Source organism: Barbus barbus, assembly GCF_936440315.1.
Source record: "Barbus barbus genome assembly, chromosome: 33".
Taxonomy (NCBI): Eukaryota; Metazoa; Chordata; class Actinopteri; order Cypriniformes; family Cyprinidae; genus Barbus; species Barbus barbus.
In genome coordinates, this window is record NC_136761.1 from 6,626,365 (window position 1) to 6,640,143 (window position 13,779).

The 13,779-nt window shown below is 38.5% G+C and overlaps 1 protein-coding gene across 1 annotated transcript in view; it reads left to right on the forward strand.

The window, feature by feature from the left end:
• The window catches only part of LOC306853255 (AF4/FMR2 family member 2-like), a 209,295-nt gene that overhangs the window by 131,620 nt on the left and 63,896 nt on the right, over window positions 1-13,779 (forward strand). The window contains exon 8 of the mRNA XM_079390520.1: window positions 13,107-13,158. Within this exon, the coding sequence (XP_079246646.1) occupies window positions 13,107-13,158 (52 nt within the window). The remainder of the gene's footprint in view (window positions 1-13,106; window positions 13,159-13,779) is intronic.

The window sequence follows — 13,779 nt, forward strand, 5'->3', positions numbered from 1 at the left end:
AACTCTTCAAGTCCCATAACCTCAGGCAGTAATGTTTCTCACTCTACCACACAGATACCTCAAGACTAACATGGAGGATTCAGATATGCCATCTTATAAACCTTTAGCACTTGAATCTCTCCCACTTGAGCCACAATCATCCATTAGGTGGATAGTACAGAGGCTTTAATTTGAAGTTTACCGTGGTGAGGAGTCGTAAAACGGCACTTTTCCTCGGCAGATCGGCCATTTTGTAACCTCCTTGCGAGTGCTGGTGATCAGTGGTGTAATTTACTCGGAGCCTGATATTAGTCACACTCAACTGGCGCTTTTCCCACCGTCTGTGAGAGCACACCAGAGGATATGGGCTAGTCTCAAACACAGACAGGGCCGCAAGCCAAGGATAGCGTCTACTGGTAGATTAGATATTCTCAGGGATGTCGCTCTGCTCACACGTTCTGCTTGAGGATATTATTATGGTGTTATGTTCCACTATGGAATATTGGATTTATGGCAATCTATGTGTTTTATTTTGACCAGCATCTTCCCTTAAGGCAACACACTACAGGCAAAGCCAATGTTTTTCTGCACTGGTCAATTTTGAGATTTTAGGCTATTTTGCTTTCATAACTTGACTTATTTTACACTAGTGGAAAGAAAATACACATGTAAGTGTTTATCTTATTACACTTTATCTATTTGCTCTTTAGATTTATATTGCAATACATATCTTTAAAGGAATATACTTGTATATAGCTATAAAATTCACCTGATATACTACATACACACACACACACACACACCAACAAGAATGTTCGTAACCAAACTGTTGTTGGCTGCCATTTACTTCCATAGTATTTTTTTTTTTCATACTATGGAAGTCAATGGCTACCGTCAACTGTTCAGCTACCAACATTCTTCAAAATATCTTCTTTTGTGCTCAACAGAAACTAATACAGGTTTGGAACAAGTGGTCACCCTCTGATAACAAAATGTTAATTTTGGGGTGAATTATCTCTTTAATGCAAGAGATGGTGCAGTGAGACATTTTATATCTGTATTTAGAGAGTTTTCATTTAGCTGATTGTCATACAGTACACAAAAGCCTGTCTGATTACTCCTTCATTAAATAGGCACATTATACAGCATTCATCTCACATGAAGTCAACTCAGGGAGTCATCAAACTGTAATTGATTAGGCTTAATTAGTCATCAGAAGGAAGGGCAGAGGAGAGCGGTAAGTGCTCTCTTCATGATGGAAATGCTTGCGGATGGTCTTCAGCTTTGGTTTCTAATGATGCCAAGATGTCAGAGGTTGATCAGACAGCCTTTGCCAGCATCCAGATCTGTATTAAGACTAAGAGCACTGTGGCAAACATTCTTAGACAAGGAAGAGGATGAACTCATTTTAAACAACTCCATTGGAGAGAAAATTACAAGATATCATTAAAGCACTACCGTTCACATTTTTGTGGACAGTAACTGTGTTTTATTTAGCAAGATTCATAACCAACTGACCAAAAGTGGTAATAAAAGCAACACAATAATTAAAGTGGCAATAACATTTAAATTAAATGCTGCTCTTTTGAAATTTATATTCATCAATGAATCCATACAAAAAATGTACCGTGAATTCCATAAAAAAAACATGAAGCAGCGCAACTGTTTCCATCATTGATAATAATAAGAACTGTTTCTTGAGCTATAAATCAGCATATGAATAAATAATAAATAAATATATAAATATTATGATTTCTGAAGGATCATGATACACTTGAGTAATACAGATATTACAGGAATAAATTATATGTGACCCTGGACCTACATCATCTGGAAACTGAATAAATAAGCTTTCTATTGATGTATGGTTTGTTAAAATATGACAATATTTGGCCGAGAGACAACTATTTGAAAATCTGGAATCTGAGGGTGCAAAAAAATCTAAATATTGAGGAAATCGCCTTTAAAGTTGTCCAAATGAAGTTCTTAGCAAGGCATATTACTAAACAAAAATGAAGTTTTGATGTACTGTATTTACAGTAGGAAATGGACTAAATATCTTAGAAAAATCAATCATTTTGACCCATACAATGTATTTTTGGCTATTGCTACAAATATACCCCAGCGACTTAAGACTGGTTTTGTGGTCCAGTGTCACATATTATAATATATTCAAATAGAAAACAGTTTGTTTAAATTGTAATAATAATTCACAATATTGCGGTTTTACTGTATTTTTATCAAATAAATCCAGTATAAGAACATTAAAATCGACCACACAGTTTTGAACAGCAGTGTGTATACGGTATATGTTTGGCAATATAAAAAGTAAAATCGAATAGAATAGAATAGAATAGGCCATCATGCTCAGATTCTGTAATCCAGATAATACAAGCTCAAACATGTATTATTCCTCCAAGACCAAATGATCTGAACTTCTGTATCCACATTAAATGTACAACATCTAGTTTGTCGATTTTGATTTTCAGATTTGTGTCTGTTTTTATTTCACAAACTTCTGACACAAAGTCAAAATGTAAATAAAATATAAATAAGAACCTTCTGAGCTAATTGAGAATTAATTATTAAAACAGTCAATCTAAGTCAACTGTGGAAGAACTACTTTTGAGCACTACAGTGTTCCTCTGGATGACCACACAGTGAAAAGACATCTATTATTATTGATGATGTGACATGGTTAACAGGTTTGAAGCATTGTAAGCATTTTTTTTTCTTACTCCATATAAAACACTCCTGATGTCTTCATGTCCAAGCATACATTTGAATTCACGGCATGCAAGGGGTTTCTTTTATCCCTTTTAGACAGCACTTCTGAAAGACTATGACATTCCCTCAGCGGTGAAGATAAACACAGACAACAGAATCCCTGCTCTTGAAGAGAAAAGAGAGGGAACCCAGACGCGAGGTGTGGGGAGGTGCTTTTTCATCACAAACATTAACATAGACTCTTGATGTGACACTCCAGTCAACTCTGAATCTGAGTCGGAAGTGGCTCCGGTCCAAGGTAAATAACCTGCTGGACAGAGCGAGACAGAACAGGGGAGGTTGTGTGAGGATGAATGGGACAGGCTGGAGGTGGAAGCAGCCCTCTGGAGCACTCGTCCATCAGGGGCTCTTTAATCAAAGTTTTCAAAGGGTGGAGGACGGGAGGAGAGGGGTGTTGCCTTTGCTCTTCCCACTGCTATGTGTGCTTTTCCACCCCCAACAGTTTTTTTTCCTGTTTCACTCTGTGAGTTCAGTCCAACAGTGAGGACTGTTTCAGTAGCAGCCAAGATGGCAGTAATTTCTGTAATTAATTCTGAGTCATCTGTGTAGTAATTATTAGTTGTATTATTTTTATACAATACTTTTACCTTGGTTGCAGGTTTAGAAAAAGAGAAAAAATATGTGTGTTTTGTTTGCATCAACTCTTTTTAATAATGTATGGGGATTTATTTATGTGAAAACTCTAGAAAACAGCATTTATGTATTTATTTAGTTAAAACTTGTGTTTATTTATGGGAAAACTAGATTTATTATTTATTTATTTGTTTGTTTATTTAGATTAGTTTTTTTAGTTTTGTATTTATTTATGCCCATAACACCTGATAGATATCACTAAAATAGGTGTCTTGAGAAATCTAAAGAAAGCTGAAAGTGTAAATGGCAAAAAAAAGTGGAAAAACAACTTTGCAAAACACTAAAATCAAAATGTTTACGTAGACATTTTATTGATTATTTTCCCATAAACAGCCTTTACAAAAAGTACTATGTCAATACACTGATAGTAACAGATAGTAAAACCATGGTACTAGTTGTTTACTATGGTACTAAATGACTAACCATTCATAGCATGGTATTTGGATAGTACACTGAAATACTTCAAGGAATACTATGGTACTATTGTCCGTGTTATAGACCATAATTGTATCTGGATGCCTTTGTTAACAATGGTATTACCGTAGTAATTTTTGTAACTGTGGCCAGACGTGGATGTATGTGGTAGTTGGGTAGCAGTAGCAGTATTTGGGACCTTCTCTCTTGAGTTGCTTTTGAGATGTGCGTGATGTTGACAGAACTGGAACGCTGCTGAGTCTCAGGGCAGTGCCGGCGTGCTCTCGTCTTCCCAGAAAAAACACAATGTGTTTATTTACTGCCGAGCAAGTCCAAGTGCATTTTCATGTACCTGCCTGTGATTGAAACGGTAACTCGGTGACTCAGTTTTTTTTATAAGGCCTGGATTAATTTCCAAAGGGGTTACAGTAAACAGCTTTACCAGGAGCAGGTTCCTCAGGGACCCTCAGGAAGCGATGGAAACGTTCCTCTATCAGGCCTCGGAAGGAAATGCAAATATGCTGGAGCGTGTGTGAATGTCAAGAATAATTCCCCCTTTTTGTGCTTCACCCTCAGCGTATTAACAGTTTCTCACTTTAAACAAGGTGCCGTGCCGTTAAGCTAACAGATAGGGGTCATTGTTCGTGTAAAGGGAGAGATTTTGTTTATTGTTCTATTAAGAACTATACTGCCCTCAAACTCAATATAAAATCCTGTCATAAACTTACATTTATTGTCCCCTGTTAGCAATATTCATACATATATACTCTTAGCTCTGCCAGATCAGACCCCGCTCCCTATTCACTTCCAAATATTAATTCCAGCGTGCCAATGTTGACACGGAGTATGAGGGTGACAGTCGCCCACCCTGTCGTTACCCACACACACACTATTCCTCTCCAGAGTGCCTCCCCTCCTCCCCCTACATCTGGTCGCCTGGCAGCTCGCTGGAGAAAAGGCTTCTATTGTGGAGCTGTCAAAGCGCTAAGCTAAGTGGGCTAAGGGAAAGCTCTCCTTAACAAAGGAGTCTGTCACCATCAAATAACAAGAAGAAGAGAGAACCCAGAGGGACACTCTTAAATGGCAATTTGGCACCTATGGTGGTCGTTGTAAAAAAAAATAACTAGAGACACATCTAATAATAGTAGTTATGGGGAGGGAGGAGGGTGTGGAAAAAACTGGGGGAGTGAGGGATTATTATAGAGGTGTGTGACTCGGTGAAAGGGCAAAGTCTGGACCAGGAAAACTGGATCAGTATACTGTCTTTAAGTGACAAGCTGTCCTGATGAATGAAGTCACAGTGTCAAGAAGAAGGTCAGGGCATGGATTTGTTACTGCACCAGTCAAAGGTGTAGGAACACTTCTGTCTGTTTTTGGATGGCATATGCATGGACTGTTTTCTGATTGTCTGATTCGTCACACACAAATCAATATGTGTAATATATCCACCAGAAAATGAAGTTCCGTGCAAGTTCCCATGATGCTAAAATAAGTGCTTTTGAAGAAGACCTTGTTGCTGGATTTGCAAAAGTTTTGCAAAAAAAATTCCTGGCAATGAATCTTCGAAAGAATTGATCGCAAGAATTAATAGTTGGTAAGGTAGTTGTTAAGTTTAGGTATAGGGTAGGTTTAAGGGATCTAATATGGTCGTGCAGAATAAGGTATGAATATGTGCTTTATTATTACTAATAAGCAATATGCTAGTAATATGCATGCTAATAAGCAACTAGTTGGTTGTGAGAATTGGTCTTTAAAATAAAGTGTTACCAATTAATCTTGACCAATTCAGACATACTGCAAAAAAACTGCAAGGGTTTGTCATCAAATAGAAAATCTAATAGTTTGAGGCCATCCAAAAATCAGAACAAATTCCAGTTTGACCTTGACTAGGCATGGAAAAGAAGCTCTAGGACAGCATTCATGATTGAACCCTCAGAAAAGGTGATGTGAAACAAACAAACCTAGTTGGTTGGCATGGTTCATTGAAGCAGACTTACATGAGTGAAAATAAAAGACATCTGAAGAGTGAAAGTTGGTCTGGTGGACTGATGAATCTATATTTCACCCATATTGGTCCAACCCATGTTGGAAATATGCAGAATTGTGATGTGTGGACTGTTGAACAGCTCACAGCCAGCATGGCCATTACTGTCCATTTCACAAACATCATCATCCACCATCTGGGGTGTCCAAACCTTCTTCTGGAGAGCCAGTGTCCTACAGAGTTTGGCTCCCAACACATTTGCCTGGAGGTTTTTAGTAATCCTGAAGCTCTTGATTATTAGGGGTGCGTTTCCCAAAAGTAACTGGTCGCCAAGTTCATCCTTACCAATAGAGTTCAGTGGAACTAACAACCAAAGTTAGCAAATGATGCTTTTGGGAAACACACCCCAGGTTGTGTTTAATTAGGGATTAGAGCTAAACTCTGCAGGGCAGTGGCTCTCTCTAATGAGTTAGACTGACCACCACTGATCAAGATAATGAACACTTGGTAATTCCATGTCCTTTTAGCAAGATGATGACCCCCCAACACCTCAATCTTGGAATTACTGCAGAAGAGTCATGCAAAATGCTAGCAAACATCTTTACAAGTGTTGTATTTGGTCAAGGCCAGATATCTCAGAAATACTTTTATTCTACTGGACTCAAAACCCAAGACATCTTTGAAATTTCTTGAGTGCTGCCTGCAATAACAGTAAAGGCACATGAGATTTAATTAAGGTACATTGTTATTCTCAGGCACAGCTTTACTGCCACTGTCATCTTGTTGTTGCTCACTGGTATCTAGACCTTAAGCTTTTTAAATGATTGTTAAATGTGCTTTACACAAAGTTGGAATTGAATTGAACATTGCTTCAAGGCTTTTGTGATCATAATTGGCATTTCTGTCAATGCACTTGAATCCCCCTGGAATTTCACATTAGTCATCCAGATAGCTGGCAGGCAGCTATGGAGACAAGTAGCAGGTGCCTCACAATTTGCAGGATCCCTCTGTGCAACACGCCAAATTTTAGTAATGACCAGCGAGTGTTCCACTCTCACAATTAGGGGAGCATAGCTGGCATACAGCCCAGAGCCGACCCATGAGACCCCAGAGTCCAGAGCCCAGCAGTGATGTGGCACAAGTCTGCTAGTGCAAACTACATGACCCGCTCTCTACGGAATGTCCGCTCTGCCCTCCAAAACATCTGTCTGCTCTCCCCGAATATCATTGAAGCTGAGAAAGACACACCAATCTGAACTTGGTCTGAAATTGCACCTTAAGAGTTTGAATCGCCTTTTTCCAGTGCTTTTGGGTATAGTTGTCTTCTTTTAAATGAGGTATTGTCTTTTAGATAACCATTTATCATTTGTCAGCTTAACACATGGTTTTTAAGGTCACTGTGTCCCATATATTGCGTAAATACGTTTTGAGTGGGAGTTTTTTTTTTATTCTATAGGGGCTTTCGCACCGATGGAACCTTTTCATACAGTAGTTCCTGGAACTATTAGTAGAAGTTCCTGATTTTTGGTATGTTCACACTGCAGGAACTAGGAATGGTTTTAGTTCTAGGAACTCTGTTTGGGGGAGCTAAATTAGCTCCTACTTCAGAGTAGTCTGAAACAGTTCTATAGGAACTACCAGTGACATAAGTGTATGTTGATTGGTCAAATGGGGCAGTGGGGTAGTCGTGGCCTAATGGATAGAGAGTTGGACTTGTAACCCAAAGGTCATGGGTTTGAGTCTCAGGTCTGGCAGGGATTGTAGGTGGGGGTAGTGAATGTTCAGCGCTCTCTCCACCCTCAATACCACGACTGAGGTGAGTCCCTTGAGCAAGGCACCGAACCTGCTCCCCGGGCAAAGCAGCATAAATGGCTGCCCGCTGCTCTGGGTGTGTGTTCACAGTGTGTGTGTGTGTGTGTGTGTGCACTTGGATGGGTTAAATGCAGAGCCACCATGGCCACACCTTTCCGTCCTTTCCTTTCCAAATTCCTACAGAACACAGACTACCTGGCATTTTTAAAAAGCCGTGTAAAACTATTTACTCCACGAACACGGAAAACAGCGACCTGCTACCTGGTTTCTGTAGTGTTTGGTTCTTTCCTCAGCTTTGGTGAGATTTTCATGCTCTTTCAATCGCATAAATTGATTACATTGCTTCTCCATTATCATGAAACCCACGACACACAACAAAAACAACTCTGATCACGGCGTTCTCCGTTCACCGGTTGTTGATGTTTGTAAATGCCACGAATAAAGACGTCACTATCAGCCGCTTTAGAGTTCCTGCTGCTGGTGCAAATGCAACCAGGAAAATGGCCAGAGGAAGAAACTGGTTCTCTAGGAACCTCCTTGATGGCTTGTTCCTAGAACTAGCTTCCTAGAACTAGCTTCCTAGAACTACACGGTGCAAAAGTGAGCATGAACTTTTATGATGAATTTTTAGCTCCTTAGTAACATACTTTAGAAATATGGATACACTCTAAAATATGCTGGGTTAAATACAACCCAGCACTGGGTAAAATATGGACAAACCCAGTGATTGGGTTGTTTTGACCCAGCGTTGGGTTACTGCCCAGAAGTTTGGGTTAAAAATTAACCCAACTGTTGGATGAAAACAACCCAATCGCTGGGTTTGTCCATATTTAACCCAGCATTTTTTAGAGTGTATGCGAACAGATTGTTTATGTGGGGGAAAACATCAGAAACATGGAGAATTATGTACTTGGCTGAAATGTACACGAGAATTCTGGAACAGATTTGGTACATAGCATTTTGGGTCCTTCAAACCCATTGAAGCTGTACAGTAATGAGTGGTGACACTGAGAAAAAGCACACCGGCTTTTGTTTCACTTTTCATGTGCTAACAGTTAGAAAGTTTAAAGGTTTTCTCTGGGTATTTGCTTTTCTTGGCCTTGGTTTTACTTTGATAACCCGCTTTTCATTTACACTAATTCCTAAGCTCGCTGATGTGCTTTAAGCAATTAAAGTTATTTGAGTGAGAACACATTGATGAGAATATTGGGTAACACTTTAGCTTTGGGACCAATTCTCACTATTAACTAGATGCCTATTAACATGCCTATTATTATCATATTGTCTGTTTATTAGTACTTATAAAGCACATTTTCTGCATGACCATATTCTACATCCCTAATCCTACCCAATACCTAAACTTAACAACTACCTTACTAACTATTAATAAGCAGCACATTAGGAGTTCATTGAGGCAAAAGCCATAGTTAATGGTTTGTTAATGGTGAAAAGTGGACCTTAAAATAAAGTGTGACCGAATATTGAAACTAGTTTCTACTACAGAGCCACCTACCTCTGTGCTCCTATACAGTATGTACTGGGGCAGCAAAATCATTGCAGGCAAAGCCAAAAGAATCAATAACCTGATCATGAAGGCTGTTTCAAGATCCTGAACAACACCTTCCATCTACTCCATGGGGCTGTTATTGTATGTTTATCAACAGGTTTCCATGTGCAGTGGAAGAGTTTTTGAGGTTTTTCCTCAAGCTGCTGTCAACTCTATTTGAACCGAAGCTTTACCCATTATATCTGTTTGTCTTGTGTCGTAAGTCCTTTTCCTCCAATAAATCACCTGCCATACTGTTCCCTCACAGTTTAATAGTAATGACTTTATGAATTTATTTACTGATAAAATAGATAACATCAGAAATACAATATCAAATGTAGATTCTACTGCGTCTAGTATTTCAGGTTCATTCATCGCACCCAAAGAAAAACTGCAGTGCTTTACAACTATAGGACAGGAAGAGCTAAATAAACTTATCAGTGCATCTAAACCAACAACGTGTTTATTAGATCCTATACCCACTAAACTACTGAAAGAGTTGTTACCTGTAGCAGAAGAACCACTTCTCAATATTATTAACTCATCGTTATCTTTAGGTCACGTCCCAAAACCATTCAAGCTGGCGGTTATTAAGCCTCTAATTAAGAAACCACAACTAGATTCTAATGAACTGGCAAATAACAGACCCATTTCAAATCTTCCGTTTATGTCTAAAATTTTAGAAAAAGTCGTGTCTGCTCAATTGTGTTCCTACTTGCAAAAACATTATCTCTATTAAGAATTTCAGTCAGGTTCCAGGCCTCACCATAGCACAGAAACTGCACTTGTTAAAATTACAAATGACTTGCTTCTTGCTTCAGACCAAGGCTGCATCTCATTGCTAGTATTACTTGATCTTAGTGCTGCGCTCAACACTATAGACCATGACACACTCATAGATTGATTACAAAACTATACTGGCATTCAAGGGCAGGCTTTAACATGGTTTAGATCCTACCTGTCCGATCGCTACCACTTTGTTCATTTAAATGGGGAGTCATCTCAATTATCACCAGTAAAGTATGGAGTACCACAAGGATCTGTCCTAGGTCCTCTGCTATTTTCAATATACATGTTGCTCCTTGGTAATATTATTAGAAAATACGGGATTAGTTTTCATTGTTATGCTGAAGATACTCAACTATATATCTCAACAAGACCAGATGAAACTTCTCAACTATCTAAGCTAATAGATTGTGTAAAAAATGTAAAAGATTGGATGACCAATAATTTCCTCCTATTAAATTCAGATAAGACAGAGAGATTACTTATTGGACCTAAAAACAGTACACAGAATCTCTTGGATTACAATTTGCAACTAGACTGTTGTGTCCTCTAAAGTCAAAAATCTGGGTGTTATATTAGACAGCAACTTGTCCTTTGAAAATCATATTTCCCATGTTACAAAAACAGCATCCTTCCATCTTAGAAACATTGTCAAGCTTCGAAACATGCTACCTGTTTCTGATGCAGAAAAGCTAGTTCATGCATTCATGACCTCTAGACTGGACTATTGTAATGCACTTCTAGGTGGTTGTCCTGCATCTTCAATAAACAAGCTACTGCTAGTCCAAAATGCAGCGGCTAGAGTTCTTACCAGGTCAAGAAAATATGATCATATTACCCCAATTTTACAGTCTCTGCACTGGCTACCTATTAAGTTCCGTACCATTTAGAAAATATTATTACTTGCCTATAAGGCCCTAAATGGTTTAGCTCCTGCATACCTAACTCGTCTTCTACCACGCTACAATCCAACCTGCTCCCTAAGGTCGCAAAACTATGGACTTTTGGTAGTACCTATAGCAAAGTCCACTAAAGGAGGTATAGCTTTTTCACATTTGGCTCCCAAACTCTGGAATAGCCTTCCTGATAACTTTCGGGGTTCAGACACACTCTCTCTGTTTAAATCTAGATTAAAGACACATCTCTTTAGCCAAGCATTCACATAATGCATTTTATAATCTTGTACTGCAGTTATATCTGATCAAATGTACATTATTATTATTCTTTAGCTTGGGTTGAACAAATAATTTTTGCTTAGATGGAACAGCAGCTACGCTAATTATGTCTCTATTTGTTTCTCTGTTTCTGTCACGGGATTAACATCACGTGGTAACTAGGAATTACAGAAGCTTCAGTCTGGATCCAACCCTTAAATAATCTGAGATGACCTGAGAAAAGATAATGCCAACCCCTCAGACCTCAGAGGATGCCAATGCTCAGACAACATACAGAATTACCTAATTTTACCATAAGTTAAATATATTAAGGTTCTGCAATATATAAATATATTGTGGAAACTTAATTTCCTGTAGAGCTGCTTTTGCAACGATTTGTATCGTAAAAAGCGCTATACAAATAAACTTGAAACTTGATACTGTATATGTATGGATCTTCAAATAAACCCTGGACCGGTGGATAGAAAAAGTAATGGCAAGGCAATATAAGTAGTTTATTACATAATGGGTTATCTTTTAATCTACCTCCTACATCTGAACAGATTTACTGTACATTAGGATGATGCCGTCAACACACAATGTCTGAGAACAACATGTTACAGCACGGACATCTCATGTGAGCCAACTTATCTGATAATTGCCTTGCCTAGACTCATACATTAGGGGTGAAAGATGACTTGACAGATGTAAACATCATTGAAGCTTAATGGAAAGTTCTGGAGTTCCCACCTCCCTCATTTTGCAAAGAAAGAAAGAAATTCTTCCTTGTGGTGTTCCCATTTGACTAGAATTACAGCAGGGTGAAGTCAAATGCCTTTGGTGTTAACCGGAAACCACCACACCTAAACATCATTGAAGTTTACTGGAATGTTCTGGAGTTCCCAGTATTGCTGGGTTTTTACCTTCTTGCAAAAAAAACAAAAAAACTACAAGCTTTTTTCCCCATGTGGTTTTCCCATTTTTCTAGAGTTACCAGGATGAAGTCACACTCCTTCCATCTTAAAGGTTTCCTTCTTTCCTTCTTGAAAAAGAGTGAAAGTTCTTAATTACAGTGTTGACAGTAACTTTGCCCTTTTCTGTGAATTGTATATCCTGCCCAACACATCCTTGTGTTTAAAGATGTATAATATGTATTTCCGAATGGTTTGTGTGAGTAAGGCTAATTGTTGGTGTCAGTACTAGCTTCTTTTAATGGGACATCACTCCTCATGTGTTGAGTGAAACAGATGTGGCGAACAATACAACGTGAATGCTCTACAGCTTCCCACAATCAATCAGTCTGGTTTATGGAAAAACTCTCTTTTGCTTTATTTGTTCTTCTTTTCTTTGTTATTCTTTGCTCATGTTTATTCTCTCCTGTAGTGATTGTTTTATATGCACAAAATAGATAATGTTGCACACACTGTGATCTAGAGGCATATGCATGATCTCTACCTGCAAATCATTTGTTCTCTTAAAAGCAGTGCACTTTCAGCACCTGGTTTCCTATGTAGGTCTTTCTCAGCATCTGTTAGATATTACCAGGGGGTAATGACTGGTAGTTTTGTTCAAAGTCCTTCTCAATCTACAGTCCTGCACGACAGCTTAGGTCATAGAAAACTAAACCATAAACACATTTTGTTCTTATAAAGGGCTTTTATTGTTTCAGTTTTAGGGGAACATTCGCCTGTTTGTCTTTATTTCATGGCTGTGGTGTGTTCTGCTGGCAGTCAGGCCTTGAAAGAGTGTCGATACAGACAAGGGGGTCAGCAGCCTCTCTGGATGATGGCATTGCTTTCACATAACATTGTTTTCTTTTATCTATCTATCTGTCTTGCTCACTACTATAGTACTCACTACCGATTTTTATTTATAATATAACTTATAATACAAGTTCTTCGTAACAATTCATCTAATTAATAAATTAGCGTTTATTTATTTTTACTTTGAAGAAATATACTCCATACTTGATTGTTGTGTCATTAAAACTTGGTTGTGTTTCTTTTTGCAGAATGCTTGAGGATGACCTGAAAATCAGCAGTGATGAAGAGGACAATGAACAGGTAACTGATGCTTTCAGACAGATGCAGCTTTGGACAGTCTGAACTATCTGAAATATTCCAGGAAAGAATATTGTTTGAGCTTGATTCACAGTCTCACCCTGAGCAAACGCTGGATTATCAATATAATGAGCTTCCGTGTATATATATCATTACAGTGGAAGACATTGTGTGCTCATGTGTAATGATATACTGCACATGCAGCCGTGTCTGTATACACACATAAGTATCAATGGAACCGTTGCAAAAACAGACACATTGCCCTTATACAGGTCATTAGAAACGTGTATTTCTCACATCTGCCTGAGCTAAGAATCAGGAACTTTCAAGCAACCTGACCGCTAGGGTCTAATGTCTCATAAATTATTTAAAAGAAGCCTGTTTTCCTGAATATGATATACACTGTACGTACATATAGGCATGTAGTTAGAGGCATATGTCCAATATGTATATACACACATTTCTGTGTGTGTGTGTGTGTGTGTGTGTGTGTGTGTGTGTGTGTGTGTGTGTGAGAGAGAGAGAGAGAGAGAGAAGGAGAGAGCTATTTTTTTTAGCATTATTTTCTGTGGTAACTGAACATGTCAAAAGCAACGTTTTAAGCTGAATTGAACCCCCGATATT